The 21,041-nt window shown below is 36.8% G+C and overlaps 1 protein-coding gene across 3 annotated transcripts in view; it reads left to right on the top strand.

Moving 5' to 3' along the window:
• The window catches only part of bcar1.S (BCAR1, Cas family scaffold protein S homeolog), a 113,728-nt gene that overhangs the window by 77,883 nt on the left and 14,804 nt on the right, over positions 1–21,041 (top strand). For 2 of the 3 annotated variants that reach the window (XM_018260436.2, XM_018260435.2), the window contains exons 3-5: positions 13,761–13,919; positions 14,604–14,726; positions 16,033–17,238. In XM_018260436.2, coding sequence (XP_018115925.1) covers positions 13,761–13,919; positions 14,604–14,726; positions 16,033–17,238 — 1,488 coding nt within the window. The remainder of the gene's footprint in view (positions 1–13,760; positions 13,920–14,603; positions 14,727–16,032; positions 17,239–21,041) is intronic. The other variant, XM_018260437.2, reaches the window with a different exon arrangement.

Genomic DNA, 21,041 nt, shown 5'->3' with positions numbered 1-21,041 from the left:
AGAGAATCCTCCTTCATTGTTATTAAAATAAAACTCAAAGACTACCTCTGGGAGCACCTGGATAACACCTGAAATGGGAACTGGCACTTATATAACAGTGTAACAAACTGTAACCTACAGCACCTAAATACCCCTACGAGTTGTGTCCGTATGTTACCCTCCCATTTAGACTGTAAGCCGCTGTAGTCACGAAACGCATTGAGCCATGCACTCCCCTGCTCTGCTCATTTGGATTTTTGTGTGCTTTTAAAGAAGATTTAATAAAAGAAGATTTTTATACAATTGTTCCATACAACTTTTCTATCCAAACTAGCACCAAACTCATGCACCTCCAAGTTTAGTATTTGTTTTACCCACGTGACCAGAGTGGACTGTTTGGATGTTTTGGATAGAGCTATCACCCAGCCCCACAAGTGGATCTTGTTTGCATGCACTCCCAAGCTATCTCCTCTAGCTTTTTGTTTCCTTGACAATGAGCACTTAATCTGTATTTTAATTATATATTATATTTATGTGAATTGTATTTCTAATAATGCGCCTATTGTAACTTTTTACTTCAATGACCCCTTGTTTGTCAATACTAATTTATTGTTTTGCTGTACAGTGCTTTGCCCTCAAGGAGCGCTATACAAATACATGAATAATGAATAAATCAAATTGGTGCATAAAATATAAACCTCTAATGTGATGTTCCTGCCTTCAGGCCTTTAATTCAAAAATAAACACCTGCTTTGTGGACCCTTTCACAACTAAAAACAATGCTGTTAATAGACCTATAACTTTTCCCGTCTTCCACCAGCAATGCTCTATGACAGCATGTTGCAGTGAGTTACAGTGAGTGTTTCAATGAACTTTGTATATAGCTTTAAAATATATAACCATATATGAAACACTAAGTATAGAATGGCAGGTGCGCTCTTGCGCTTCTTTATGTCTGCAAAAAAGAAATGCTATAGTGTAATATTGTTGGTGTAAATTAGATGGTTAATCTAATTGGAACTACTCACATTCAATGTAAAATAGTAGCGCCTGTATACATATATATGATGCGGATCTCCTCTGGGATTGTATCTAATAAAAGAAACTGCACATAGTGAAGTACAGATAAGATTTTCAAATGGCCTGCACTGGGCTTGTACTTACATGATGTAAGGCTTTACTATCGCTATGTTTAGTTAGATGCCATTTCCTGCAGCTCCGCGTTAACTATATGAAGGCTGTCATTCCGTCTTCCCAGGGAGGGGGGTTGTCTGCCTCGTGGAGCTTCTTTCCCCGCAGTTCCGGTCTCAGATTGCTTTTATTCAGCTCGCTACTGTTTGAACTCAGCGAAACCTTGGTGAATTATGGTTCCGTGGGAGTAGTAGTGCACACTTTCTTGTTCAATAAAGAGACGCTTCATTTGGGAATTAAATAAATAAATAAATAAACGTTTATTCTTCCATAAAAACCCAACGCGTTTCGTATATAATACTTCATCAGGGGTAGTTACCCATACAACCTCTCATTGTTATTTAAAGGGTTGTAGCAGGTTGTTGCAATTAACATTTAATTGATCAATTATACACTTATGTGATAAATACATGATTAAACATTTTAAAACACAGTTGTGATGAATTAAAAAACATAGTATGTTTAATTAATTTAAAAAATTAGTTTTTATTATTTTAAAAAACAATGTAAATCGATATCAATATTAAGTCCATGTGGAGTTAGTGTTTTTAATCTGTGGATCCAGTACGTTTCCTCTTTGGAAATTGATTGTACGATATCTTCACCACGGCATTATGGTTGTTTTTGGGCAATTCCCATAAATGATAATAATGATGGATCAGAATTGTGTGAATTTTTAAAATGTGCTGACACACTGTGGGTCATCAAACCTTTTTTAGTGTTATTGGCATGTTCCCTAATCCGTGTCTTTAGACATCTATTGGTTCTATCTACATATTGTAAACTGCACAGACATTCTAATAGATAAATTACATTTTTACTATTGCATGTTATAGTAGTTTTTATATTGAATTCCTCTTTGGTTATATTTGATTTGAACAATGGTATCTTTTTATTTTGTCTCTTGCATGTTCTACAAGCTTTACATGCATGACATGGATAAAATCCTTTATTATTCTCATTGAAAAATATTCCTGCTATTGCTGTGTTTTCTATTTTTTTTGGGAGACAACTGGGTACCAACATCTGTTTTATTGTTTTTGGTTTTTTGTATATTACAAATGGATGATCTGATAGAAATGTTTGTAAGTCTTTGTCTTGTTGCCAATGTTTCTTTATAATTTTTCCATTCTTTTATTCGACTCATTATATGTAGTTATGAATGGTATTTTTTCTGACAAATCTAGGTTCCTTTTTCCTTCCTTGTTGCTGTTTAATAGTTCTTTTCGATTTCTTGTATCACATTTCTCCTTTGCCTTTTTGATTTGTTCTTCTTTGTATCCTTTTTCCAGGAAATGGGTTGTTAGTGTTTGACATTCTTTTTCATAGTCTTCTTGTCGGCTACAGTTTCTTTTTATCCTATTAAATTGGCCGTAAGGAATATTGTTAAGCCACTTTTTGTGGTGGCAACTATTATTTAGGATAAATCCATTGCAGTCAGTCGGTTTTCTATATAAACTTGTCTCTAGTTTGCCTTTGTTAACAAAAATGTATCCTTTCTGTACTGTATTGACTGGTTAGTTTTATATTAAAATTGTTCATATTTAATTCCATTATGAGTTCAGTCAATTTTGTTTCAGTGCCTTTCCAGATGAATATACAATCGTCTATGAAGCGTTTCCATGTTAATAGACCTGAGTTATTTGATAATAAAGGTGTTATTGCAGATTTTTCCCAAAAGCCCATGTATAAATTCGCATAACTGGGCACAAATTTCGTTCCCATAGCTGTCCCTTTGTTCTGCAAATAGTAATCCCCTTCAAACCAGAAATAATTTTTTCTCAACCTTTTTAGTAAAAATTATTTTTCTTCATTTTCAAGTGTATTGTCTTCATCCAAAAAATATTTCACAGCGGAAATTCCCTGACTGTGATCTATAATAGAGTAAAGAGATGTCACGTCACATGTACCTAGAATGTATCCAGGTTCCCATGGAAAATTACTTATAAATTCAATTGTATTTATAGAATCCTTCAGATAGGAAGGGAGTTTTTATACTAAGGGTTGTAGAAATTGATCAATATATTCTGAAAGATTGGAGGTGAGTGAGCCACATCCCGAAATAATGGGACGTCCAGGAGGTTCTCTTTGATTTTTATGGATTTTCGGTAATGTATAAATTACTGGAATCCTGGGAAAATTGTTATTTAAATATGTATATTCCTGCTTAGTTAGGATTTCCTGTTTTTTAGCATCATTTAGAATATTTAAGAGTTCTTTTTTGTAGATAGTAGTTGGATTCTGTTTTAATTTTTTATAGGTTTGTTCATCTGATAGCTGTGTTTGAATTTCATTAATGTAGTAGTCTCTCTTCATTATCACTATTCCACCTCCTTTATCTGCTGGATTAATTACTATTGTTTTATCATCCTGTAGTTCTTTAAGTGCATTCTTCTCAGCCCTTGTTAGATTATTTGTTTTACGTTTGTTAATTTCCATTTTGTCAAGATCCTCTAATACTAGATGTATACTGAATGTATTGATAAAGTGTCTGTTAGCAAAGGAGGGGTTGGAAGTGGATTTTGGTTTCAGGTATGTATGCTGGAATAGTATATTTGTGTGGATATTGTGATGGTTCATAAATTATTTTTTCAAGCTTAATTTTCTAATACATTTATGAGTGTCTATGTAGGTTTGGAATTTACTCAATTAGTTACTGGGGACATATTTTAATCCTTTCTTTAATACTTTGACTTGATTGGAAGTGAGAGTCTTTTCTGAGAGATTGTAAATTCCTAAAAGGGGATCCACATCTTCCTTCTGTCTGATGTTCTTTTGTTTCTCAAGTCGTCTCCCTCCTCTCTTTCCTCGTTTTCTTCCCTTATAATTTTTTGTTTCTTGTTTGGTGTCCCTGTTAATACATCATCCCTTCTCCCTTGATATTCCCTCTTCTCTCTGTCTTTTTCTTTCCTTCTTTGAAAATCCATGTGGTTTCATTCAATGTGTTTGATTTATGATGATACGGAATCCTTGGTTTGTAGTATATGTCATTGTTCTGATAATGTTTATGGAAATTTAACCTAGGTCTCTCATCTATTGTCGAGTGCGTTTTATAATAATTCCTTGGTTGATTATAATTTGATTTTATAATAATTTTTCTGGTAATTTTTCTGGTAATTATTTGAATCATTTGTTGTTTTTATTTTGGGATTATCAGGTATATTTTTATCTCTCCAATATTTGGAACGTTTTCTTTCGATAATTTCTTTCTCCATAGATGTTAATTTGTTTTGTAGTTGTTTAGCTTGTTCTTGGTATTCCCTCACATTTTTAATTGGTTCCAAATTCTCTTGGATGTTATTACGTTCACCTTCAATCTTGTCTAATTGAGATTTGTGATCCATAATAATGAGGCTCATAAGGTCAAATGATGTACGTTTTAGAATAAAGTTCCATCTTTCCATAAAAGTGGGATCCTCGCTTGTAAATGTTGGAGATTTGTATATTCTTTATTAGAAATATATTTTTTATTATAGTATGTGATGCTGGATAATCCCTTTAAAGCACAATTGAGGTTACAGTATGTAATAAAAGGCACTAAGTTTGCCCAGGGGCTGTAGCCCATAGCACCCAATCAGCAGGTAGTATTTACTGGTCACGTGTTCAAATGCCAACATCTTATTGGTTGATATGGGTTATGGTTCCTGGGCAAACATAGTGCCTTATATTACATATGGGGGTAAGTGACTTGTTTGGGGCAAACCAAGGGCTTTAAACTGTAAGCTCTTTAGGGCTGGGACCTCCATCTTACTGTGTCTTATAGTACCACATAGCACTTGAAGGGGTGTTATACATTTGAGGTATTTTTTTGTATATTATAGAATTCCGTTCCTATCAACTTTACAAATGGTCCTCATTATTTATATTTTACAGTTTTTAAGTTATTAGCCTTTTTTTTGTAGAACCTGTATTATTTTTTGTGAGACAGACACAAAGCATCAAAGAATGGTGTCTCACAGTAAATGGCCGAAGGGAAGGAAGAGGATCCAAAGATGCATAAGATGGTGCCCTGAGCTACTCTACATGAGATTCACAATTAGGACACATTTTTCACTAATGCACTATGCAGGGAGGAAGCAGGGAGGGGGCAATATAGAGGGTAGTGGATGGGGCTTTTCACATTAGGAGGGGTTTAGTTATCCTTTAAAGTAGATATCCCCCTAATCCTGTTGGTAGTAACTATACTGTAACTATACTATGTGGTGTTGTTCACTCTGTACTAAAAATTATCATTTACTTTAAATTTGGCCCCTTTATTGGAACTACCCATAGATCTGCTATGGTCTCTGTGTTTCATATGAGGGGTGGTCATGTTCTAATGGTCCCAGGGACGGACTGTGCCGGCAGACACTGTGAAAAAAACCCTCATGGGCCCCCGCCGGCCCAAACCCGCTCCCGGGTTTGGGCCGTGCAGCACAGGATTTCCTGTAGGGAATGGTCCCCTACCAGAAGCATAGTAGGAGGGGTATAGCCAGTCACAACCCTGCTTTCATACTATAAAATGCATGCTTCAGTTCCCTTTCATGTCTCTCTAGCTACTAATTGGTTCCTGCCCTAAAATGCAGTGTGCTGAGTGCTGCAGCTCTGTTGCACAGCTTGGGAAAGGAGACAGTAGGAAGTGGAACAGATAGGTGGTACTAGTTTTTGTAGACATTTTCAACAAATTAAAAATAAATTTTTTAAGCACATTCCTTCTATATTTAGATGTGTATATTTAGAGGAGTATAAGGCACTGGCACATTCTTGTTTACACAATAAGTCCCCTTTAAAGGGAAATATTTATGATATGTATAAACCAATATTATACGGTCCTTTATTATGATATATATTTGTTGGCTGGTTAATTGACTGTCATGCTGAATTTAAGCCACTAATATTATAGACAAGTGTATTTTCCAAGGAAAATGGATAAAATTTGTTTGCTGTCCTGGAAGGCAACATGGAGCTGACAGGCCACTTATTCTAAATGACTCCTAATTATGATTGGACATGCATCCCATGCAGATGGGCACTGCGGGTCTGGCAGGCATTGGGCATAAGCTTAGTGTCTGTGCCCAGCTCTTTTGCAAAGGACAATGTAATCCTGAGCATGACAGAAGCTCTGCTGAATTTTTAAATGACTATGAAAATTGTATCTGTATTGAGACCTGATTTCTAAAGAGAAGGGCTTTTCAAAATCAAGTAGATATTAAAATTAGACCATGTAGTAACAGAATGGAAAGGATCTTTGGGAATACATTATCCGTGTCTCTGCATTTGGAAATCCATACATAACATTTGCTGTTACATTTGCAAAAGGAGGCTCAACTAAGTATTGATGTAATGTCTGTGTTGAGGTGCCCAAATGTATGCACCTGTCTAATTTTGTTATTATGCATATTTTCTGTTAATCCAAATAAACTTTATGTCACTTCTGAAATACTGATGTTTCCATAAGGCATGCTATATATTAAAAGGATGTTGCTACTTTGAAAGCTCAGCCAATGATAAACAAAACTACAAAGAATTTTTCATATGACTTCACTAAACTTTTTATAGAGCATTATAAATAGACCCTTAAGTGTAGTTTCCATTCAGTCCAGCAACAGCATACAATACCAGGTGCAGACTGACATAACAGACATATTTGTGCCTTAACATATTCTTAGCAATTTTATTGCCAAAGTGGGAGGAATTTTGATGCCCAGGCCATACTGCAGCTCTTGTGATTCAACCTCAGTATTCCTGCAATACTTATATTTTTCCCTTCTATTGACATTATCAGGGAACATAGAGCACTCTTTTCAGGGTGGAAATATTTGGGAATTGGTTGGTTAGCTCCTATCAAAGCTGTATGAGATCATCAATAAGGGCAATTCCCAGATGCCGAAATCCACAATATTTGGATTCAGCTGAATACCAAATCCTCCGCCAGAAATTATGCTGAACCAAACACCAATTTGCCTATTAAAAACTATAACAATAATTGGACCATTGAGAAATATGTCAACAAATCTGTGCCTAGATGGTGCCCAGCCCAGCAAAGTCACATAGCAACAACAAGGATGCTGATTTGACTTGGACAAAGTGTAAAGATTCAGGTGAACCAGATCTTGCAAACATTGATTCATACAGGTGAAAACTGAATATCAAATGCTGTGCCTCTGTATTTGTTCATCAGACAGTGACATTTACTGCAGTGAGTTCAGTTATTAATGATAGTAATGCTCTAGACATCCTCGTCATAGGGTTTGTTATGTATAAACTTAACACTCCTTGCATTTAGGGTTGCCCCTTTGCTGGGGCTGGAAAACGGGCAGAGGGGCTGAGCAGATGACGCAGTAGGTGGGGCGTGGCCGGTGATGGTGGGACGGGACCAGTGACACCAGGGGCGGGACTGGTGATGTTCGGGGCGGGACTGATGCCATGGTGATTGACAGATTGCCATGTAATTATTTTCAATGTCCTGTCCAGATTTCCTTATTTGGAAATCCGGACAGGTAGCACTCCTACTTGCATTAGACCAAATGTCTAAAGCCAGTTTGTTATTTTTCTGAACATCAAACCGAAAACTGGTGGGACTCTCCTGTAGGCTGTCTGAAGGATTCCCACCCCTCACTATTGATCATATTCTATTGAATACCTACCAACATCTAGCTTCAAAACACGTTACATTTTGGAACTGCCTTCAGGAGAAAAGTGCCAGTAGAGGTGAAGTCGGGACTATACTATGTTACATTGTATTATCATAAAGTATGATAAAGTGCAATATTTTCTGTTTCTCACTAAACCCTGCAGAACAATACCTAAGTGCCTCATTTTCCCAGCACCGTTCTAAATAATGGGAAATGGGGGAAGGGTTGACTTTTTGCTCTTAGACTGACCTTTCAGCTGGCAGTTACTGTATACCGCCCCAGAGATGTGTGTCTCACAGCTATTTCCTCTCCTTTTGTTTAGTGGGGTCAGCTCTTCTTTGTACCCAGCACTCTGTTCTCATTATCTGTGTTGTTAGTGCTGCTGTGCAGCTCTCCAGAACAAAGTAAATATCGCAGACATAAAGAATTAAAACAGTCTTTTAAATACAATGGTTTCATAATTGTCACTAAAATTATAATAAAATTCTCATGTACAGTACATCTTTGTCCATGTACCAGTTTTAACCACAAACTCCCAGGTCACTTATTCTTCAACCTTTACCTTCTCTCAAAAGTATTTGACCTCATTGCATGCCTCATTGTGTCAATTTTAAGCAGATAATTTTAATTAATTCAAATTAATTTAAATTCAAATTACTTCAAATTATTTGATTTTTTCTTTAAAAATAAAACAGTACCTTTTACTTGATCGTAATTAAGCTGCATGAATCCAAGTTGGTGGGAAAACAATCTTTTTGATGCCTGAAAACCGTGTACTCTTTGTATTACTGTACGAAACCCAGTGCAGGTAAGGATATCTATCAATTGCCTTTGTTTTCTGAAGTTTTTTCCTCCAACCTCCAACCTCCAACCAGAAATAAATCGGACTTTATTAAATAACCCCCCCTTCATTTTTAAAGGGGATGTAAAGGCTAAAAGAAAAACCCATTTTTAATTTCTTTAATGAAAAAGAAACCTTTCTCCAATATACTTCAATTAAAAAAATGTCTGCCGTTTTTATAAGAAACCTGACTGTATGCACTGAAATTTTCTCTTTATTTACTTGCTCTGACTGCTGAGGATAGGAATCCTCAGACAGTTCCTAACTTTGTTTGTTTCCCTGTAGAGCAGCCTGTGAATGTGTAGAGATTCATATCTGCAGCAGTCAGAGCAAGTAAATGAAGGGGGAATTTCACTGCATACAGTCAGGTTTCTTATGAAAACTGTACAGATTTTTTAACTGAAGTATATTCGGGATAGGTTTATTTTTCAGGTAATAGATGGTATTTTATTTTTGCCTTTACATCCTTTTTAATGTTTCCAACTCCAGCTGCAGGGACAAAGATCATGGAGCCAGATTTAAACAGATAAACTAGGATTCTATATGGAGGATTTTTTTTTGCTGCAGCCAGTGGTTCTGGAGAGTTAGAGAAATTTTGTGTTAAACAATCTAAAAAACTATAAAATCCACATTAGATTACATGACAACACCGGACCCAGGGCAGTCTGCAAATTCTGATTATTAACAAGTCTTGCTGTATCTGCTTCTAAGGCAGATAGGATTATATTGTTTGACTTGTGCTGTTTTGATAATTTATGACAATCCCTAAGCAACAGCCCAGACCACAATGAGGATGTGCATGGTCTTGGTCTTGCAAAAATGTTTAGCAAAGTTACGAGATGGTGACCCCCTGTGGCCAGCTTTGAAAGCATAAATAATTTGTTTAATTAGGCTTCTGGTGCAGTTCATGTTTATGTTTAGTATACAAAATACAGCATTTCTAGCATTATTCTATTTTAGACTTTAGTTTCCCTTTAAATGATTTTTAGCAAACTTAAGATCTGGTAATCCAAATTGCAGAAAGATCCCCATTTTTGAAAATCCCAGGTTCCCGAGCATTCTCGATAATAGATCCTATACCTGTATTTGGTAACCAAATCAAGATGTTTCTCTTAGTAATAGTGCTCATCCTATTAATTGACGGTCAGATTTGGTAAACTGGGAAAGCCGCTCAAAGTTTGGCTGGAACCTGGGTGTTTCTTTAATTGTTCAGCTTTGCCTGCTGCTGCAGTTATTAGCTACTTAGATTTTATCAACCAAATAGGTTTTGCAGCAGCCCCTTACAAACACTTGGTGCGTTGGTCGGTTTAACTTTTTTAAGTGAAAACAATGCACACATAGTGCTGAGGATCTCTATATGTCAGTCTTAATGTGTACTGAAATGAATAGCATAGGAATGTGCGAGCTGGGAGAGAGACAAGCCAACATTTGGGATTCAGATACATGATCTTGCATCAGGAATTTTCCAGGCGGTGCTCTCTACTAGTACGCTGGGTCATAGCCCTGAGACGCTGTATTTTTGGAACTTCAACTGCCAGCGCAACAATAAATGTCAGGCCTCAGGTTGCTAGGGCTATCGTAACATCCTTTGCATTAATTCTTTCGATCTTTTTTTTTCCCCAATTGATGGAAATCTTTATAGATATGTAAACAATAGCAGTATTTTGAAAGACGATTGGGGGGCTTATTTATCATGGTGTGTAAAAATTCGAGGTAAACATCACTGGTGATGTTGCCCATAGCAACCAATCAGCAATTAGATTAAAATAGTCACCCTACAAGTTAGAAAAGAAAAGTATGGTCTGATTGGTTGCTATGGGCAACATCTCCAGTGATGTTTCCCTCCAATTTTTATGATAAATAAGCCCCGGTGTGTGCTAGATATGTTATGTTGTTTTCAGCAGGCTGGAAGGGGGAAGTTTAATTTTGTTCTGCAGAATTCCTGTTCAGGGGAATGTCATCTAACCATGGAAAATTAATAATAAAATAAATCTAAAATGTTTTTGCCAGTCTGCTGAACTATTCCATGTTAAACATCACAAATCCTCCTTCTGTAAAAAGAAATACAAGTATGGAATCCGTTACCTGGAAACCCGTTATCCAGTAATCTCCGAATTACAGAAAGACTGTCTCCCATAGACTCCATTTTATGCAAATAATCCTAATATTTAGAAATTATTTCCCTTTTCTTTGTAGTTATAAAACAATACCTTGTACTTAATCCAAACTAAGATATAATTAATCCTTATTGGAAGCAAAACCAGCCTATTGGGTTTATTTAATGTTTACATGATTTTCTAGTAGACTAAAGGTATGAAGATCAAAATTATGAAAGGATCCATTATCCAGAAAACCACAACATCCCAAGCATTCTGGATAACAGGTCCCATACCTGTACTTTCTGCTTACTCTTCTGTAGAAAAAACATTTTAGTATTATTATTTTTATGACCACGTCCATTTTTGTGGCCACACCCCCTAATTACCATGTTAACTTTACAAAATTTGGCAGGTTTGAACATATTTCTGTGGTTTTTTTTTTTCGGTTATTACAGTTTTGTTAATGAAGGTGAATTGCCCTTTTAGCTGTGAGTCTAACTTTTCCCAAGGGACCTCCTTATCAAAATTGTTACAATTACCTTTTTGCTTATCTCAAAATTGTTACAAAAGTATTTTAGCTGCAACTGATGGCTGTTCTTGGCTTTCTACAAAAAGCCAATTAAGTTAGAAATGTTGTATCTTTTTCTGGCTGTTGAGCTGTCAAAAGCAGGACTATCCCGATAACAGGACAGTTGGGAGGTATGGTTTAGAGCCCCCACCTTCTAGCAATAACATTTGTCATTTATAAGGAATTTTATACAGCACTTTACGTTAGGGAAACAAACGGTGCTGAAGAGTCGACCTTAAGAGATTTATATACAGGTATGGGACATTTTATCCAGAAACTATCCTATCCTACCTATGGTTTTCCAGATAAGACTAGTTCTTTCCGTAATTTGGACCTCTATACTGTCAACTAAAACATATAAACATAAACTCATATATATATATAACCCATTTAAAATAAACCCATTAGGTTGTTTTGTTACCAATTTGGAGTTAATTATTTGGAGCCCCAGGTCCCGAGTATTGAGGATAATAGGTGCAAGTTGTGTCATGTCTTTATGTGATCTCGATGATTCAGACAAATTAGCCCCTGTGAAGTGTATTAGGCAGGCTTTTTGTAATCTATTGCACATTTGTCACCTACATTATGGGAAGCACTGAGCATTTAACTGCATAATGAAGACCATGCTTACAAATAGGGTCTGGATTTAGTAATGGCTTTGCAGCCCCATTTAACATTACAGCATGCTATTTACAGTGATCAGTTCAACAGCACAGATGTTTTGAAATAAGTAGCACCAGTGTAAAGTCTAGAATCTGTCTGTGAGCCTGGTGTATGTGTCATTCAAATACTGTATGATGCTCACTGGTCTTAATAAATCTTATGAAGTGGATTGAATTTTTATGAAGCAAAATTGCTTTGATTTAGATTCCAGGCAGGTGCTGGCTAAACTACTGCAAATTTGATGACAATTTGACTGTAAGATATGATGTTAAAAGGGATAGATGCACAGGTGACCTACACAGCCATGGTAAAAAAATGGAAATATTATTTATTTTTCTTTTACTATTAAAAAATAAAATGTGATTATTGATCTGATAGTATTACACTACGGATCGCTTGAGTTGGTTAAGCATCATGTAGTACAGACCTATTGTTTCAAACTAAGTTTTCGATTTATGTTATTGCCGACACAGTAAAAATTTATGCTGCCGTATATATGCAAATTTTGTCTGACGGAAATAACTGTCTGTACACAAATATTGATAAAAATAATAAAAATGTATTGAAATTAAATAAAATATAAATGGAAATAAACACCTACACCTCCTCCTGCCTTGCTTTCATTGATTTGTTATCAGATCAGTCTTCTGGCTTATAATATGTCGCCACCTTCTAGCCCCATAGAGAAAGCTGTGTTTTATATCATACGTATACAGTTACAATTAGCTTGTTGTGTACTACTAGATAAGTATAAAGTATGCTATGCTGTCTGTCTGTGCATAAAAAGGTCAAAAATACATTTGAATATATATTTAGAGGCATATTTATCAAAACCCGATTTTTTCTGAGTATTAAAATAAAATGATTGGACCTTTATTATTAAAAAAAAAAGCTCTACTTAATCGGATAGGGGACAAACTTGATAAAATCGTGCAAAAAGCCGAAGTTTTTCCAGAATAGTAAAAAAATTTTCAGGCTTTTTCCTGAATAGTCAGATTTTCGGGCTAATTCCAGTGCAGGCCACAGAAACTTCCAAATAGGATAGGGACCTCTCCCATTGACTTATATACAACCTCGGCAGGTCTGAGATGCAGGATTTTCGGATTCAGATGTTTTCATCCTAAGGGTATAATAAATCTCCAAAAATTCAAGTTTTTTTCCCCAATAAAATTTTGGATTCTATATTTAAAAAACTTGAATTTTTCATGTTTTTGCCATTTGGATAAGTAACCCCATTAATCTGGTCTTTCTGTCATTTGACTTATAAAAAAAAATTGTGAAAAAGCAAACATATTATAATTGATAACCAAATTAAAAAAAAAAAATTCTGTGCTAGCCAAAGGATGAAAACATCTGGCTGGGAAAACTTGCAGACATGGCAAACCAATCAGATGTTTTCTTTTATTTTATTACCTCAAGCTACTCAAAAATATCATAGCTGTGGGCTGTGGGTTACTGGGAGATGCAAATTTGCCTAGATTTTATAAATGAGCCTGTTTTGAAATTGGTTAAATCACTTGCCTGTTGTGTATGATAATACAATGATAAAAATAAAGCATTTATCTGTTCTCCGCATGAAACCAATATCAGGTCATTTTTTTGGAGATCTTTAATCAATAGAGCAGCAGCCATTTCCAGGAAATGGTGCCCACCCAACCAGAATTTGTATAAATAATGGGCACCTTTGCATCTATAAATGCTACAAAAAACGTATTATTATTATGTATACTTAGTAGTGTCTTCATTATGTTATAAGATTTTTTTTTTGTGGATTGATGTTGTTTGTTTCCTTGTTTTCAACCCAGGTTGTCCTTCCTACACCTGTTGGCCAAGTTTACGTTTATGATGCACCAAAGTCAGAGCAGCAGGATGAATATGATGTTCCCCGACACCTTGGCCCTTCAGGATCCCAGGAAATCTATGATGTTCCTTCGAGATGCTTAGTGAACAATTACAGCCCAGAGGTTGGATTTATTTTTCTAATTCAATGATAAAAAAATGTCCATAGGTCACTGCCGTATTCTTGCAAATCCTTAGCACTAGAGACTCCCGCATCGTTAGGCGCTGTTCTGGAAATCCATTCGAGGACACAGACTGTATCTTTGAAAATCAGCTTTATTCATGCACACACAGTGGTATAGACAAAGTGTGGTGGGTGTACTGGACTTATGCGTTTCTTGCCGCAATGCTCGCACTTCCTCAGAGTCAGTGTGAATCACGTGATTCAAGAATTAAGTAAATACCATTGTTTGTGCATGATTAAAGCCGATTTTCAAAGATACAGTCTGTGTCCTCTAATGGATTTCCGAAACATCGCCTAACGATGAGGGTGTCTCTAGTGCTAAGGAGTTATATCGGCGTGGAGTGGCCGGAGTCTCGCAATGGTGGTGTCTGGAATGACACAGCAACCGGGTGAGCTCTGATGTCGTCCACATCTCATTTATGTATTCTTGCAAATCACTGGCATAATTACTAAATAATAAATTGCTCAGTTCTGGATTTCTGGGCTGTATATCTCTCTCAATTATTCACCCTTTATTTTCATTGGCTGAGCATTATCTTTTTAGATGTTTTCTTTTGAAAGCAGTTGATTGACCCACATGAAAATGTTAAAGGTTGAGTTTAACACAATATTTGTTTTCCTGCAGGTATATGACATTCCTCCTATTGCTTTAAAAGGCATGGTCAGCAGAGAACAAACACAAGAGATTTATGATATCCCTCCCAGTGTACAAAAAAATGTACATGACCAGCTTCAGTCTCACTTAATGGTAACTGTAATGCCATTCTTACTGTCATTGCCCATTTGTTTTTAGTAATAGGACTTGCCACGAAGAGGGTTACATTCATTGCTAAAAAAATATGATGGAAAAAAAATTAGTTTGTCCTAATATTCTACTTATGTTTTATTTGTCATAAAGTAGTATAAATAGATATTATGCCTGTGAGTACACAGCCTGCACCGGTACTGGTACTAAAATATCTTCACTGCGCCCACTGAACTCCACTCTCCAGTGGGAGTGTCTAGGTTTCATGTGTATAGGAGTTTTGCAGCACTAGTTTTTAACATAGATGAACATTTCTTACCAATGGTGCACGTTTCAGAACAAGTTTTATTTAAAAATTGTTAAAAGCCTAAAGTGCTTAAAACTTTAGAGTTTTCAAAAAACATAGTTTGTTTATTGAGAATACATAATAGAACACAACTTCCTGCTTTTCAGCTCTGTAACTCTGAATTAGTCAACAACATTAAGGGGGGCCACATGGGACATAACTGTTGTTTGCCTTTCTACTATGCCAGAAACATAACGTTTTAAAGCAGAAAAAAGCAGCTAGTGCATTATATGGACAGTAGCTTATTGTATATCAGCCTAACTGATTTGGCTGAAAATTGGCTACACATCTAGTGGATGGTATAAAAATCCTGTTGAGCAGGAACTACTTTGGAATGTTCGGCTGGCCCTTTTTTGAGAAGACTGGCTGACAGTCCCCATTATGAGTCTTTGGTGTCCACAACAGGTCAAAGTCCACACATAACTTTAACTTTCAGTTTTTTTCCTGTCCACTGCTAGTTTACTAAAATATAAAAATAGTATATAAAATACTCCCCTAAAAATAAAAAGTCTTGGCTTGGTGCTGCTGCTGGCATTCATTATTATTTAACTACAACTTGGCACACTTTGCACTCTAGTCTTGCAGTATTAAGATTTACTGTTCTGACACATTCATCTTACCTGTAAATGAGAGAAAAACATAAGCTTCTGATAGGACTCTACACACCAAACTAAGTAAAGAGCTACAAAGGATGGAAGAGGTTTACCAGCAACTGATTAACATATGTCCTGACCTTAAAATGCGTAGCCACTGGACACTTAGTTTCATAAGGTCAGGTATGAAATGAATTATGGATTTGCTTTTAGATTGAAACATTAGTATGAAAGTTTGACAGAAGTTTTCTTTACTAGAGATTGCCAATTTACTGATAATCTCACAAAATGTCTTTTAAACCATTTGCTGTATAACACTATGACTTGTTTAATTCTGGCATGTTGCTGAACTGTCAACACCTTTTTACAGATATATGATATTCCACCATCTGTCAGTAAAGGTGTTCCAGATGGTCCTACAAGAGAAGAACCTTATAATTTCCCACCTGCTTTCTCAAGTCAAAAAATGCAAGGTCCACTACAAGCTATACCTCATGTTGTCTATGAACATGAGCCAAACATCCCAGAAGAAATCTATGATATCCCTTCTACTGCAATTAAAGGTAGTGATATATCCTTCTCCCAAGAGATCTATGATGTACCTCCCAGTTTTAGAAAGCCTGCAGAACGCACCTTCCTTCAGGATGTTTATGATGTTCCAAGAGAGTTTCATTTAGGAAAACCAACCACTGAGAGTGAGACAGATTATATATATGATGTACCTCCTCAGGTGGACAGGGAGATAAAAACTGTGGATGAATTGGTGGAAAACTTCAAACGTCTCTCAGCTTCCAGTACTGGAAGTACAAGAAGTAACATCTCCAACTCTTCACTTGACACCATCCCAGTTAAACAATCTGCTGTCAATTTGCCCAAACCTGCTGGAAAAGAGCTGAACCTTGATTTAGAAGCAGCTATGGAACTGCTGGTCAAGTTACAACATGGTATGAATAGTTCAGTTTCTTACTTAATGTCATTCTTAAATGGTCCCTGGAGGAGCCTTGAGCAGATGGAGGCCAACATTCAAAGCATTCAGTCTGCAGTGGAAGGAGTGACATCTACAATGAAGGAATTGCTTGAGTTTGCTAGAGGAGCAGTAGTAAACTCAACTCAAACTTCTGATAGGACTCTACACACCAAACTAAGTAAACAGCTACAGAAGATGGAAAAGGTTTACCAGCAACTGATTAAACATAGCCAAGCTTTGGACAAATGTAGTTGGTCCTTTAACATTCTGGCAACTGACAAACAGAGCACATCTGATGACCTGGAGCGATTTATTATGTATTCAAAGGGAATACCTGATGACACTAAGCAGTTGGCTTCCTTCCTACATGGAAATGCCTCTTTACTTTTTAAAAGGGCCACACATGATCTTTCCCTGAGTGATTTGCAGGACAATAGCAATCACATTTCTAATAACAACAACAACGTGTCAGTTGGGCAAACAGGAGACACAGAAAAAGCTAGCATACAATCAAGACCCCTGCCTTCCCCTCCTAAGTTTATAGCTGAGGGACAATATGAGAATAATGAGAGCGGATGGATGGAAGATTATGACTATGTACATTTGCAGGTGAGTATACACAATATAAATCAGATCTTGTACTGGAATTTTTTTCTGAGTTGATGAAATTGGATGAAACAAATGTGTTTGAATGTGTTATGAATCTTTGATTGTTAGCATTGGCATATTGAGAATTCACACTGCTACATAAAGGCCACCGCCTCCCTACCCACACACAAGCGCTCCCGCTGCTAATAGTTTGCAGCAGGTGTGCAAATTTTTTGGAACTAGAGTAGCTATAGAGGAAGCAGACCCTTCAATCCAGCCCCCTGCCCCCCCCCCCCCACTCTTGCAGGATCTACTTCCTCTATAGTTATGCCACTGATTGTAAGCTCTACTGGCGCTGCTGTATAATCACACAAGTTTACTTTTTCTATGTATATTCACAGAATATGTTCCTGTGTTTGAACACTTTTTACAACGTGTGTTGCTCAGTAAAGCAAGCCATAGCAGCTAATTACATATTTCTTTTCATTACTCCAGCTACTATGGGGAATTTCTTTAAAAGGGATTCTGTCATGGGGAAAAAAAAATTCAAAATGAATCAGTGAATAGTGCTGCTCCAGCAGAATTCTGCACTTTAATCCATTTCTCAAAGGAGCAAACAGATTTTTCTATATTCAATTTTGAAATCTGACATGGGGCTAGACATATTGTCAATTTCCCAGCTGCCCCAAGTCATGTGGGTTGTGCTCTGATAAACTTCAATCACTCTTTACTGCTGTACTGCAAGTTGGAGTGATATCACCCCCTCCCTTTTCCCCCCCAGCAGCCAAACAAAAGAACAATGGGAAGGTAACCAGATAGCAGCTCCCTAACACAAGATAACAGCTGCCAGGTAGATCTAAGAACAACATTCAATAGTAAAAATCCATGTCTCACTGAGACACATTCAGTTACATTGAGAAGGAAAAACAGCAGCCTCCCAGAAAGCATTTCTCTCCTAAAGTGCAGGCACAAGTCACATGACCAGGGGAAGCTGGGAAATTGACAAAATGTCTAGCCCCATGTCAGATTTCAAAATTGAATATAAAAAAATCTGTTTGCTCTTTTGAGAAATGAATTTCAGTGCAGAATTCTGCTGGAGTAGCACTATTAACTGATGCGTTTTTAAAAAAAAACATGTTTTCCAATGACAGGATCCCTTTAAAGGAACAGTTCAGTGTACAAATAAAAACTGGGTAAATAGATAGGCTGTGCAATATAAAAAAAAATTCTAATAGTTATTTAGCCAAAAATGGAATGTATAAAGACTGGAGTGACTGGATGTCTAACATAACAGAACACATCACAACGTCCTGCTTTTCAGCTCTCCAACTCTGAGTTAGTCAGCAACTTTAAGGGGGTAACATGGGACAGTCCAGAGAGTTTGCAATTGATCCTCAGCATTCAGCTCAGATTCTAAAGCAAACAGTTGTGGCCATGTGCCCCCCTCAGGTCTCTGATTGGTTACTCCTTGTAACCAACCAAGAGAGCTGTAAAGCAGGATGTAGTGTTCTGCCTATTATTTTAGACATCCAGTCACTCCAGCCTTTATAGATTACATTTTTGGCTAACTATTTTAGAAACATTTTTTATTTTGCACAGCCTATTTACCTAGTTTTTTTTCAATACTGAACTATTCCTTTAATCTCCGCTTTTGTGTGGAGGCAACAAAGGGCTTCCTTTGTGGTAGATTATTGTCAGAGAGATGCTACACCCCAGCCTTTGTTATCAGTGTCGGACTGGCCCACCGGGATACCAGGAAAACTCCCGGTGGGCCCAGTCCGTGGGCCTCTTGCTTCTAACCATTTGGCCTATTTCATGGTCACTCCCTATTTCTTTAAGGGAACAATAAGCGGCTAAATAATGGAACAATAGAGTATAGAATGCAGAGAAAAGAGACTAGAAGAATAAAGATATTGCGTGAAGAGAGGAGGAATAATGGTTTGGAAAGTTGTTATTGTGAACAGTTGAGTATGAAAGTTGAAAACTTCTGTAAAGTAAAGCAATGCTTGATGTAATGCAATCAGTTCAGATGTGGGATCAATTTCTTGTTTTAGGTGTCATTTTTGTTAATGGATTACTTTTATTTCACTTAAGCCATGATTTCTGAATGAAAGGGAGGGTGTACACAAACCATTCTGCAAAGTCATGCGCACAAGTACAGGGGTTGTGAATTCCACAGAATCTGGTAAAACTGCAGCCTTACTTTTGAAGTGATGTGTTTGCAAGAAATCATGAATCCACATTTCTTGGCAGGCAGCATTCAGTTAGATTTCCTTTTTTAAATGCACAAATGCACCATTCATTCAACTTACATGTCTGTAGTGTTACTAATGATTCCGGTGAGGAATGGGTCTGCTTCCCAAAAAACAAAGAAACAGCTGTCATCCCACTTACAGTTTCATTCCTCGACTTTCCCAATAATGTCTTTCCATGGCCATCTTATCGAAGCAAGAGATTTGCCGAGGAACAACTGCATCTTTCAAAGGCCCAGCCACAGACTGAAGGCTTGTTTAGGCTCTAGCTTTGATATATGATATGGGTTTTGTACGCTGTAAAAACGAAACTCTCTGTAATAGAGAAGAAAAAGTAGTTTACAAACTTGTAGGGTGAACAGAGGGTGGGAAACAGTTGTATCCCCTCTCAGAGGAAATATTTAAGAGGATGTCTGCAGCTGAAATAGGATGAACACTTAAAGGGATACTGTCATGGGGAAAAAAAAAATGTTCAAATGAATCAGTTAATAGTGCTGCTCTAGCAGAATTCTGCACTGAAATACATTTCTCAAAAGACCAAACAGATTTTTTTATATTCAATTTTAAAATCTTTCTGGCAGGCTGCTGTTTTTCCTTCTCAATGTAACTGAATGTGTCTCAGTGAGACATGGGGTTTTACTATTGAGTGCTGTTCTTAAATCTACCAGGCAGCTGTTATCTTTTGTTAGGGAGCTGTTATCTGGTTATCTTCCCATTGTTCTTTTGTTTGGCTGCTGGTGGGAAAAAGGGAGGGGGGTGATATCACTCTAACTTGCAGTACAGCAGTAAAGAGTGATTGGAGTTTATCAGAGCACAAGTCACATGACTTGGGGCAGCTGGGAAATTGACAATATGTCTAGCCCCATGTGAGATATTAAAAAATCTATTTGCCCTTTTGAGAAATGGATTTCAGTGCAGAATTTTGCTGGAGCAGCACTATTAACTGATTCATTTTGAAAAATTTTTTTTTCCCATTACAGTATCCCTTTAAGTGACGGTTACCTTCTCTGTGCAATTTCCTCTAAACCGCAGTTTCCGTTGAACAAATTCATGCACAAGAGCCATAATGGATTTTTTTAGCTCTTAACTGGGAGCTTGTATTTGAATGCAGTGCTATGTGTATGGAAAACTGCATTCCTGCAGTACTTCTGAATGGGGAGAAAAATATATACAGGTATGGGACCTGTTATCTAGAATGCTATGGACATGGGATTTTTCGGATAATGGATCTTTCCATAATTTGGATACTCATGCCTTAAGTCTACTAGAAAATAATTTAAACATTAAGGGGCCGATTTACTTAGCTCGAGTGAAGGATTAGAAGAAAAAATACTTTGAATTTTGAATGGTCGAATATGGCTACTTCGACCATCGAATAGGCTACTTTGACCTTCGACTACGACTTCGACTTCGAATTGAACGATTCGAAGTAAAAATCGTTCGACTATTCGACCATTCGATAGTCGAAGTACTGTCTCTTTAAAAAATACTTCGACCTACTGAGGCCAATGTTAGGTCCCTATAGGCTTCCTAACAATATTCTGATCGAAGGAAAATCCTTCGATATATGGA

Source organism: Xenopus laevis, chromosome 4S (genome assembly GCF_017654675.1).
Source record: "Xenopus laevis strain J_2021 chromosome 4S, Xenopus_laevis_v10.1, whole genome shotgun sequence".
Taxonomy (NCBI): domain Eukaryota; kingdom Metazoa; phylum Chordata; class Amphibia; order Anura; family Pipidae; genus Xenopus; species Xenopus laevis.
Note: the sequence above shows the minus strand (reverse complement) of the source record. Positions and strands in the feature narration are given on the sequence as shown.